This window comes from Hordeum vulgare, chromosome 2H (assembly GCF_904849725.1).
Source record: "Hordeum vulgare subsp. vulgare chromosome 2H, MorexV3_pseudomolecules_assembly, whole genome shotgun sequence".
NCBI lineage: Eukaryota > Viridiplantae > Streptophyta > Magnoliopsida > Poales > Poaceae > Hordeum > Hordeum vulgare.
The window spans coordinates 11,550,718-11,562,871 of NC_058519.1; the positions used below are offsets into that span (position 1 = coordinate 11,550,718).

General features: G+C 43.1%; 1 protein-coding gene and 1 long non-coding RNA gene across 5 annotated transcripts; one reads left to right on the forward strand and one right to left on the reverse strand.

Moving 5' to 3' along the window:
* Window positions 1-2,057: 2,057 nt before the first annotated feature.
* LOC123424418 lies at window positions 2,058-4,534 on the reverse strand. 4 transcript variants are annotated; one of them, XR_006621679.1, is made up of 4 exons: window positions 4,093-4,534; window positions 3,616-3,735; window positions 2,978-3,120; window positions 2,058-2,841 (listed from the first exon to the last, which is right to left on the reverse strand). It is a non-coding gene; the product is annotated as an uncharacterized LOC123424418 (long non-coding RNA). The 4 variants fall into 4 exon arrangements; XR_006621677.1 differs by lacking the exon at window positions 3,616-3,735 and having other exon boundaries at window positions 2,058-2,517; window positions 2,595-2,841; window positions 4,093-4,510; XR_006621680.1 differs by lacking the exon at window positions 3,616-3,735 and having other exon boundaries at window positions 2,978-3,138; window positions 4,093-4,527.
* A 1,854-nt stretch (window positions 4,535-6,388) lies between these two features.
* On the forward strand, window positions 6,389-9,273 carry LOC123424919 (alanine--tRNA ligase-like). Its single transcript, XM_045108604.1, has 7 exons — window positions 6,389-6,659; window positions 6,703-6,810; window positions 6,883-7,070; window positions 7,306-7,395; window positions 7,476-7,661; window positions 8,014-8,073; window positions 9,139-9,273. Exons 1-7 carry the CDS (start codon window positions 6,389-6,391, stop codon window positions 9,271-9,273), a joined length of 1,038 nt encoding a protein of 345 aa, XP_044964539.1.
* Window positions 9,274-12,154: the final 2,881 nt, after the last annotated feature.

Genomic DNA, 12,154 nt, shown 5'->3' on the forward strand with positions numbered 1-12,154 from the left:
CGCGAAGAAGAACAAGGCGGTGGATGACTCCGGCTCCTTCAAGCCGTCGAGGAAGAAACTTGCAGGGCGTGTAACGGCCGCGGCGGCTACCGAAGTGCCGGCGAGCTCACTTGTTGAGCCGGTGGCCGACGCGCACAAGGTGTTCGAGGAAATGCCCCGAAGGTAAAAAAAATCGCTAACTTTTTGTTGTTGTTTATTTTTTGAATGCATACATATAGATAGCTCATTTGCTTCGTATATCCTTTGTAGTGTCAACGATGAGGCATATGTCAACTATGGGTGTTGGCTCCAACAATTATCATTGGTCTCAAACCAATGACATGCATTTCGATGACCATGAGTTCAAGGTGGACAAGGATGGTGAGGGAATTGTGGACGCACCGAAAGGAAGAGGTGGCAACTACACCAACGATGAAGACATATTGCTATGCAATACTTGGTTGCAAGTGTCGAGGGATCCATCCGTTGTAGGTGATCAAAGTAAAGATGCATATTGGAACCGGATGAAGGAGCACTTTGATCTACACAGCAAGAGTGGAATTGACCGCTCGACACGATCTCTTCGCTCCCAGTGGTCGACAGTCAACCGAGATTGTCAAAAGTGGGCGGCCGCACAAAAGGCGGTTGACACTTTGAACCCAAGTGGCACTAATGATGTTGATAGGGTAAGTGCCATTTCATCCATGTTCATCATGTTTGTTCTTGGTATTTGTAGTGCTAACTTGTTTTTTTTTTTAGTTCAATACTGCACAAAACTTGTTCAAAGGAGGACAAGAAGACCACGAAAGGGAGACCATTTACCTTGCCTCATTGCTATGAAGAATTGAAGGATGATGAGAAATGGAAGAAGCGTGACGGCATCGATGATGTTGATGAGAGCAACAAACGCAAGCGAACAATTGAGTTGGGTCATGTTGAGGAGGAGGCATCAAGTGATGACGGCAAGAGAATCCCTACACCAAACTCGGTTTCATACTCGAAGCCAAAACGACCGGAAGGGTGCAAGAAAGACGCAAAAGAAAAGAAGAAGAGGAAAGGGGATGATGAGCTCAAAAATGCTATGGAAGCTATTGTGAAGGCAAGAAAAGAAGCGAACGAGGTGAGGAAGATGGCAAGGACCCAAGATGCCGCGGCCGAGGAAAGGAGGTTGGCGGCCGAGGAGAGGAAGGTGACATTGGAAGAGAGGAAGGTGGCCATGGAATCTTTTATACTTTCTATGTGTCTAAATAACTATAGTTGGGGAGGACTAGTCTAGTTTTTTTTCAACTGCAATTATTTAGATACAGAGGGAGTACTACATTTCATTAAAAAAATTAACATTCACCCCAACCTTCTTGTACATTTTTTTATATTTTTTGTGACAACGAACACTCATTGTTAATCCTACATAAATCAAATGGACATACCACTCCAACCCTCAACTTTTTGTATTCATGTATTTTCAAAATCCTATGAATCAAAAAGGCCCTTAGAGATTTCATTATGGACTATATACGGATGTATATAAACATATGTTAGAATGTAGGTTCATTCATTTTATTCCATGTGTAGTTCATAGTGAAATCTTAAAAGAAACTTATATTTAAGAACGAAGGTTGTATTATCCAAGCAATACCATCTTTTGGCTGATGTAGATTGTATTCCTTTCTGTTTAGGTTATTTTTTCGTACAGAGCATATATGCAAATACAGTTAGCTATAGAAACTACTTGCTCTGTATGAAAATACTTATAGTTAGGAAGAATTAGTTTTGTTTTTCTTAACTACAAGTATTTAAGTACGGAGGATGAAGTTTGGAACCTGCGGCGACTTTAGGAGAACTAGTGGTTGGGGCCCGCCATTGCGGGCCTCCTGAGAGATAGCTGGGCGATGCCAGGTGGGAATGCGTCCCCTCTAATTAGTTTTATGTGATATGTGTCGTATAGGTGCACGCAAGCAATGATATGGTTTAGATCAGAGCCAAAATATAGACTATGAAAGTAATGGCAAATGCAAATATAACAATAAGATAGAGCAGTACAAGTGCAATGCACATTATCACGCTTTGTGTGAAAGAGATACAACTTCTGCTAGAAATGTAGCAGCATAAAAATGATTCACGATATAAATTTATGAAGTTTATATCTGGAGATATACAAATGACAACATAACTGGAGTACTAAAAACCTATGAAGTTTCTAGTTGACTCATCAAATGGCTAATATAGACATTCTAGAGTCAGAATTATGCTGAACAGTATGCCATAATAAAATCATCCGCACGTAAGACAAGACTATCTTGGTTTATTTTATGTACCAGCTCAGATCTCACAATTTATGCTGAGCACTCCCTACTCTAGATTATAGCAGAATGTGCACATACCTGCTGGATATATCAGCTATCCACGATTTCCCAGTGCCTTGCTTAAGGACCATTTTTAAAAGAATTCGTGGAAAACCTCAAGATTGGTCCAGCCCAGTTTGGTTACACATGCATTCCACTTCCCACAAATCTGGCTTATTAAATTGTCGAGCCACCACTAACGTTTTATACAGGATATTAGAGATCAATTATATGAGTAGATGTTATCTAGAGTAGGAAATTGAGGATAGATACCCTTCTCTGTTGAGTGTACGCAAGGGCGGCCAATGACAAAACTGAACGGTGTTGAGAAATTGAACAGCTTGACCAATAGTCTGACACAATTCTTGGGCTCGGCAGCTTAATTAGTGGTGACAACCATCCAGTTCGCTTCAAACAGCTCTCGCATGTCAACAGGAGCAGAGCAATCCTAGTGGATATCAGTTTTCATGAACTCGTGCTTCTAAAGTCATGAGATGCTGAGTAGATTAGTCCAATTCATCTGCAAACCAGAGAGCAAAGGAAGTATAAAGTAAGAAAAAGGATCCAAAGTAGAGCAATGCATACTGCAGGCAACTGTACTCAGTTAGTATCATACATAGTATTAATGCACCTAGATAATAAAGAAGAGACTGAACCTCTTTTATGAATTGTTTGTACTGATGAAGGCAGAGTTGAATCGCTCAATTCAAATCCTTTGTAACTTAAAGAGCACTGTTGGTGAATCAGAATCTAACATTGACATTGTTGCGAAATATCATCTAAATCTTGCTTTTTTGACCTGCAAAAAAATGACTTCCTAAATCTTGCTAATTTAATAGGGAATTAACATTAAGTATGATGCAGACATGTACAAAACTGAAATCAATTCATATATCGAACAAATTTGCATAGCACATTGATCAATCAGAGAGAAAGAAATAAGTAAAGGAAGAAAGGAAGATGTAGTAGAATTTATGACAAACCAACTTAACGATCAATTCCCTGATCGCTTATCACACTTGCCGCCGGCCTCCATCTTTTCTGAGTACATCATCTCGCTGTGAATCGAACAAGATGCACCCGAACAAGATGCACCCCCTTCTCCTACTGGAGACGAAGTTGCACTGGTGGAGGATGAAACCATGCATGCAGACCGAGCCCGAGGCAAACCCAAGGAGGCACTCATGTGCACAGATCACCGGGAACCCACAAGAAACCGAGCGGAGTGAATTAATCGTTCATTATTGAACTGGTATACTCAAGAAAAAAGCACCGTATGTAGAGAATGTTGTACCTCACTGATGAAAAGTTAATATGCCACTTAACTGAAGATAAGTCAGTTTGTCCTTCAGTTAAAATGCTATAGATTTCTTCAGTTATATTCTCCTGGTCTTACCATCCATTTGTTAGTTGACTGCAATTTTTTACGAGATAAAGCCAATTGTTACAATTTTAGTAGCTTTATGATCCATCGTAGTTCATAAAAAATGGTGTTTAGACTATTTAAAGTTATAACGAACACATGAAATTGTTGTGTTGCCTCGTCACCATTCCCACCCAAATCCCTCATCCCAGATCCTTTTGATTCCTAGTACTGCACAAAGGCATCATCTATCTCCTGTGGTTGTTAAACCCATCACCCCAGATCTATTCCCTATTCTAGAGTTCATACTACCAAATACTCATCGCAGCACACATCAAGGCCTGAAATCATCCAAACAAAGCAACTAACCAAGAGATGGGACATCACATTTGAGAGATAAAATATCACCTGAGAGGATCCTCCCTCCCTCGATTTGGGGCGCTGCTGCTACTTGTCTCCTTTGTGGACGGGGGCGAGCTGTGGTCGAGCGGACGGCGGCGCGGCGAGGAGAAGTCAGGACAGGGTAGAGCCGCACGGAAGAAAGGGAAGGATGGCTTGCGCGTCGTCCGGGAACACGAGGAGGGAAATCGGCGCCCTTGCACCTGTCTGACCGGCGAACCTCATCAGCGACCTCCTGGCTTGCTCCTCTTCCCTGCCCAGCCTCGCCGTCCACGACCTGACGGAGCAGGCTGGTCGTTCACGATCTCAACGAGCCCGTGCGGCCCAACCCCTATCACCTGGATGCGCCGCATCTCCCCGCCATCGCCGAGAAATTTGGGCGACGGTCATCCGTGGATAAGAGGAAGACGAGTGGAAGGGGTGGGGGCAAGAGTGGTCGCGTGGGGAGATCACCCATGGCGGCGGCTGGTGCCTCACGTTTCCTCGCATTAATGGCTGCGTTTTACTCTGCCTTTTTTTCTCTGCACGCCACAGTAAAAATCGACGTGTACACAACAAGAGAGCGCCCATCATGCGTACGTTAATGGGTTTGATGATACGTGGGCTGACCCGATGACCATACTAACCGGCAGGCAGCGATAGTTAAACGAGAAAGTGAGCTCTTGGAACCTGATTGACGATGAGAGATTGTGTACAAACCACTCATTTGTGGAAATCTGAAATACATGGAGCAACGTTTACCTGCCTTGTGTAGGATCGATGAAGCTAGCTTGATACACTAACTGAAACTCTAACAATTTCTAACGATTGATGAACATCAAGTATTAGGAACCCATGACAATGATACAACAATAAAATGCTTCAACCATCATATTTGCTTCCTCATTTAAATCGATCATCTGTTTTAGTTGCTTGCTTATTTTCTTCAATTGCTATTTCAGTCCAGCACCCTTCCTCATCGGATCGGCTCTGTCAGTCAAATGGGGGTGCGGATGTCACATCAAGCGGCCTCCAAAATTGAGCTTTTGGGTTGATGCCTTCGATTTTAAACTCTCAACCTACTCATCGAGCCACTCAAAATGCCCACATTTCTTTAGAACCTCAAAAAGTGGAGGTCGGCGACGCATGAACCCTCGATCCGCATATTCGACTGAAAAAAAGAAAGAAATCTGAAGAAGTTAGACCATACGATTGGTAAAGTACACAAATCTAACATTGTCCCGGCTGTGGCCTGCTCAAGCATTTCACGAACTGGCGTCCATAGTTGCCATTTTCTTCCTTCATACAAGTCAAACGCTTCAGAGCCTCCATGAGCAAGCAATCGGGACATCTTGTCAACGACACTGGACCGTACTACCGTCATGATTGGCGGGAGGCCGAAGTCGAGGAAGACATCACTTGTCGGCCGGTGTTGCCTCTCTTTGTTTCCGGAGAAGAGGAAGAATAGGGTGGGGAAAGGAAAGAGGAAGGGAAAGCAATGGGGCTGGTTCAGACACGCCGATGAGCACATGCATCCTTATGTGGAAGTTATGGGCCCCACACGCATGTGACTAAGTTATGGATTCCAAGTTAATGTGGATAACTGATGAGTCCCGCGTGATAACTCAAATTACTAACCCCTTGAGTCTTGCGTTTTACGGTTAAAGAGGGCCATGTCGCATAAAAGCTAAATTTGCCATCAAAAATATTGCAGGAGAACTATTTACGTGAACTACGATATACAATGAACGAGGAGGCCTCATCGTGCCGCCGTTGCTGCCATACATGCCAATCTGAGACCGACTGACCGGGCCCTAGTTATTATATCATGGCCTGTGAGGGGATACTGGGCTGAGATTGCTTGTGTGTCAGAATCAAGCGAATACCCATATCCATATATATCCACACACAGGTGACAAGATACATGTAGTATCTTATTTTTCTAAAAATTTAATCCTGTTTGTCTAAAAAACGTATAGTATCTTATTCTTTCCCTAATCTCCCATAATAATAATAAAGCGCGCAGCACTTCTCCCGTACGTTGCGGTAATTTTGCAAAAACACCCCTCGCTTTTCTGATAACTAATCCGCAATATGTTTTTAAGTTAGAAAAAAAGCCTTTCGTTCCGTTCCCCGGCTTATCCATTGCGGTCTTCACGAGTGGGCTTCTCGCCGGCGGCGGGCGAGGAGGCGATGGGCTCGGCCGTCTTGGAGAGGGTGTCGAAGCAGAGCATGGATGCACCATCGTCGGAGACGTAGCAGAGCTCCTCCATGGCGGCCAGCCGCTCCATGCTTGAGACCTCGCAGCACGCCGCCGGCCCCTCGCATGCATCTCGCCGGGGACCCACCATACGCAGTCGAGCCACCCCGCGCCGGCCACCGGCCCGCAACCGACTCCACTCGCCGGCCCAAAGCGCCGCCTATACTGCGCCGCCCTCTGCCTCGATCTCCGCCGCCGCAGCCCCGATCCGGTCCGGGGGAGACCATCTCCGCCGCCAACCTGCCACTGGAGCCTCGCCGCCCTCGCCCCTTGCGCCGGTGGAGGCAGCCGCCGGCCCTGCTACGCTCGGGCTCGAGCAGCGGGTGGGGCGCGGACGGCAGTTCAGAAAATCGAATCCCTCCCAGCTCGGACTTTTGTAGATCTACCTGATCTTGTAAGAGTTGTATCGATTGGCCGCAAAGTGGAAGATCTGCTTGCAAACCCTCAAAGCAAAGAATGGTTATCCATATCAACTGAGCTGTGTGGAGGTATATTTGCTAATCCATTCTATGTAATTCTACATTTGTGCGTTCATGTCATCTAAAGTTTATGCATGTGAGGTACACACATTTCAAACACTAGGGATGCTGCAGCATTTGCTCTCATATCCAAAGAGGGTATCGCAAAAGGTGTTCGAAGGATAACGGTTGTTACTGCTGAGTGTGCCTCACAGGCTATGAAGTTGGCATCATCTATCGATAGTGATATCAATGAAGCATCTAAACTGGACGGGGCGACATTGGAAAAGGTACTTCGCTTTTCCCTTTTGTGCTTGTGTCTCTTAGTTTGAGCTATATGGTTTTGATACTCTAATAAATTGGATATTATTAGAAGTTATTATCATTTTTGCTTGTTTTCTTAGAAAAAAATATATTTCCGTAACCTTTATGTAAATAGATGGCATCAATTGTACTTTGTAGCCATTTCCTGTTGATCTGCTTTGTAGTATTAGATTGTATCTAAGAATGATGTTTCTTCATCAGAAAATTGGGTCCATCAAGAATACACTGGATGCAGCTGCTATCCCAGCTGCAAGAAAAGCTGATCTAAAAGGCAATGTCTCAAAGCTGGAGGTCTGTAAACGCTTCAGTTCATTTGTCATATCTTGTCAATAGTTAAAATGAAAGCTGACTATGGCTGTTGCATATATCAGGAGCGACTTAGGGAGGCAAAGAAGAAAATGGGCAAAGAAAATATCCAAAAGGTTGTCAAGACTGCCATAGATGCCGCAGAAGTTGTTGTTTCTGAAGGAAAACCCTTCTATGTTACTCATGCCGATGTGGGTCTTGATACCACTGCTGTCCGCGAAGCAGTTGTCAAAGCCATGGATCGGTTCAAGGTCGGTACTCCAATCCCAATTCTACGTCGGCGCGCTTTCCATTTTTATAAAAATTCTGTAGCTATGGCGGCAGGTGCTCTGTTTTGCAGACTCGAGTCTGTGAATCAGAATTCAGACAGGGATTGCCTTGCTTGGCTCCATTTGAATAACCACGGTACATGTGCATCAATATCCATTCCTTTCGTCCTAACATAAGAGCGTTTTCGAATTTTATGGAAAAAAAAGTAAAATAAGACTGCTAAAATAATGACCATTGGAATTGCTATATCTCTTACAAAAATCAGAATTTCAAGTTTGTGACGAGCAGTTTTTGCCTTTATTTACAACTTAACTTTCAATTGCTACTAAACAGATGCAAGTAGCTGTTCTTCGGAGCTGCTGGGCAACCATTCATATGGAGGAAATTGTTTCTGTTAGTACCTTTTATTTTCTTCTGCTTGGAGAGTTCGTATAGGTATTATTCGCTATTATATATAATGATTTGTCGTATGTTTACGTACCTACTTGCATTTCAAAGGCGGTGCGGAGTTCAAGTAGATGTTGACGAAGAACATGATGGAAGGGGGGTCAAATACGAAATACATGATCGGAAAATCGACAATCTAACCCGGTGCAACGCACATGCACTTTTACTAGGATCACAAATTGACGGTGACAGTATTGAAAACCTACGTTTGATTTACTTCAAATTGATACCAGCAATATATAAGCATCACTTTCTAGCATTGAGAGCTTAATTATCCCCAGTACAACCAGTCCATCTGAGCATGCAAAGGTATCATGCGTGTGCCTAGAATTAGTGCTTTTTTCTTAGAATCTGTGTTCATACATCAGACAGTTGTATTGTAATTTAGAAAGATCTGAATTAGGCCATTAATTTTCCTTAGTTATTTCCACACTAACATAGTTTAGAACTTATTGATGTTTCCATGGTTTTGTTGATCCGGAGTTGATTTGAGATGTACATATTGAAGAACAATAGAGATTTTAAGCCATTAGGCCAGGTTTTGAATTGCCATGGCATCGTCAGCACATGCCAGTGTGTCGACGACGTTGATAGTCAGGATTTGGAGGTAACTCTGCTCGGTACAATCTGAAATCCTAATAACAGTGAGAATTAATTACTCTCATTATCCCTTGTCCCCTTCATGAAAAATGCACGAGGAGAACACCAATGTGTGGGGTAACCATGTTTGTTTCAAGACCAATAAGACCTGATCTTTTGAGCTGCTGGATGTCATGTGGTCGAGTTCAGGTATTATTACTTCCTGAATTTAGAGTGTAATTGACGTGTTTATGTAGGATACTGATATGGTTCTCTTTCTGGATTTCGGATCAATTCGGGAGTCGTTTTGTACAGCAGAAACTTGAAACATCTTCTATTGAAGAGAAGAACATGATTTTTTTCCAGAAATACTTCCTCAAGCATGAAGAACACTCCGTCTCAGATTTCTTTTGGCTCGGTTGGGTTGTTCAGGCTGAGGCGACACCAGCTATGGACATTATGTATGAAACAAATAGCTCTTTCACTGGCTATGTTAGGATGGACTATGGGCTGGAAGGAAGCCGCAGAGTCCAGTCGAGTCGGAAGTCTGAACGACTTGTCCAGTAATGTGTAACTGATAGCAATATGAATTTAAAATTGAGAAAATGATGTGTTATTAGTAAAATCATTACAACTAGCATGGATTCAAACCAATAACCGTGCTTATTCACTTCTATGTTGCAAAGTCACAGTGCTGCGCCTCAGCGAATAAAGTACGAATAATTCACTCCCCACATATTTGTTTATTATTGATCATTGCTGCTTCATATGTTTATTCTCATCCAACTAATATATTTACAGACTTTTTAAATATTGGACTATTTATTCTTTATCTTTTGGGGCTTTTCTGTGAAAGCAAGATAAATTTCGAAGAGTTCAATTTAATGTTAGTGCAGTTTCTTCATGGAAGAAAAAAGAGAGAATTGGTGCAGTGTCTCACGCCTATTGACTCAGTCTATTGCGCTCACTAAATATATCCATGTATGCTGCAGACACATGGTCATATTTTTTGCCCGGTGCAACGCACGGGCATTTGTACTAGTAATACTAAATCAAACACTGCTTCTATCGTCCGTCTAAGTAAATACCCTCAAACTTGCTACAAATTACCCACTATGCCACCCATGAATAAAGAAAACGGTTCGTTTTTTCTTCGCAAAGTCACGTCATGCTACATTGTTGTATAGAAACAGTACTGATTAAAATTACACATGCACAAGTAGTTGAGTTGTTAGGGCTTCCCAATTCTATTGGTGAGACCAGGGATCGAGTCCCAGCCTCCACCTTTTTCTCTGCCTTCCTATTCTCCCGCAAGTCCTTACCCACATATAAATTACTGGGCCGGTCCATGTGCGGGGCTTTTCTCTCCTATTTTTTCATTTTATTTTTTTGTCTTTTCTTTCCTCATCCTGTTTTCTTTCCTTCCTTCAACCAATTTAGGATTTTTAAATTTTAAAAGTTGTGATTTTTCGAAAACATGATCGAGAAATCATAAAATTTACATGAATTCAAAAATGTTAAGGAAATCATAATTTTTGCGGATTAAAAAATGTTGGTAGTTTTGCAAAATTGTTCACCAATTATAATAACTATTCGTGATTTGGAAAATTTGTCAGGAAAAAAAACATGTTCATGATTTTGAAAAATGGATAGTTTATTCTAAACATATTAAGGAATCTGAAAACAAATGTCCATGAAATTTCACATAACTTCAAACACAAAATTTAAATTTTGTTCAATTTTTTTTGGTAAAAAGTTGATCAATTCAAAAAATGTTGGTGAGTAAAAAATTGTTCATGCATTTCAAACTATTTGTCATTTTTTTGAAAAAAAAACTAAATTTGAAAACAATGTTTGTCGATTCAAAAAACCGTTTACCGATTCAAAAATATATGTCCAGAATTCGATTAGATTTTTGAAAGTCTTTATATGTCAAGGCGTTGGGAGTAATTCGTGGTCGATGAGATTTTTTTAAAAGTTTTAAAGGTCTCAAGTCATGATTATCTCTACTATTAAAGAGGAATCTGCCGTCTGTCGTAATGGTTCGACCTGGAGCTATCCCCTTCTATGGCTGGAAGCACTCCCACCCACGTTCTTCTCTCACAGATTCTTTTTCTTCCCACAGATTTTTTTCCAGCCCTCTGAAAACCAAACGGTTTAATAAAGAAAACCAGATCATCCCCACCCCGGCGCACCCCCTCCCGGATCGATAGCTCCTTCTGCCCGGACGTTCCGGATGCAAACAAGCCACGGCCGATTTTTTCCCACGTGCAACTCTCCCTCCAACCCAGCCCAAGGATCCTCCCAGGCCCCAACCACGTTCGGGAAGAAAAAAGACCCAGCCACGATCACGCGTCCCGTACTACTGATCTCCCCTATCATGTCGCTCCCAATCACGTCTCCCTCCCTAGACCTGAGAAATTTCGCCATCGCCGCCGCTCTACTCCTCATTCGTCTCGTTATCGTCGTGGCCGCAATGCTGGTCATGGGAGCACGACCGTCGGAATGGGGTATAGGTTGGGAGCTTGGTCGCTAGGACAGGAACGAGATGCGAGTTTGGTGCGCGATTGGAGGAAAATTCTCTGTCGCCGCTCCACTCCTCATTCACCTCGTGGTGGCCGTAGTCCTGGTCGTGGGAGCACGGCCTAGCTGAGCAGGAGGGATATGGAGCCAACGTCATGGACACGCCGTCCGCCGCTGCTGAAGAGGATTATGGTGGGGACCGATTTGAGGCGTGGAGAGAGAAGACTGACGAAGGGGGTCATGTTGGGATCTTTGGCCCGGATCCGGCTCCGATGGAAAACAGGCCACCCCATGGACGCTCCTAACTGAGCTGCACGTCGGAGCTCGCCTTGGGTGCATCGGCACCGGCACGGTGGCCCGCACCCAGCGGAAGTTGTGAAACCTGGTAAGCCGCAAGACCAGATGTTCCCACGGCCTGAAGATGTGAACTACGTTGTTGTTCCCTGTATGTGTTGCTTCCGATGGATGATGCGGTGTTGCAGTTGTTGCCTCAGCCCTTCTAACTGTCATCTTCTTCCCTTCTCTTATTGCTCGATGAAGTTGGTCATGCTGCTAGCTTTGCATGCTATGGATTCTCTGTCTCTACCTATGATAAATTCAGTATTAATGATTAATCTACACACGCGTTTGTACAAAGCTCCAAGACCTGGCTGATAATATAGTTTTGACTTATAATGATCTGATTATGTATACTTGTTTCGGGGAAATATGTATGTCGGAATGCATTATTAAGTACCGGGGACAAGAGGGGGATGTATTGTATGTCAATGTGGAACATTGTGATCTAACTGAATCTAGATGTTTATTCAATCTGAATTTACATCTTTTATTTAGCCTGTACAAGCTTGTGCTTCTGATTTCCTATGCTGCAAACTGTAATTAATTTTCTTTAGCTGTCAGCTTTATACTACTGTTGCCTAATGCA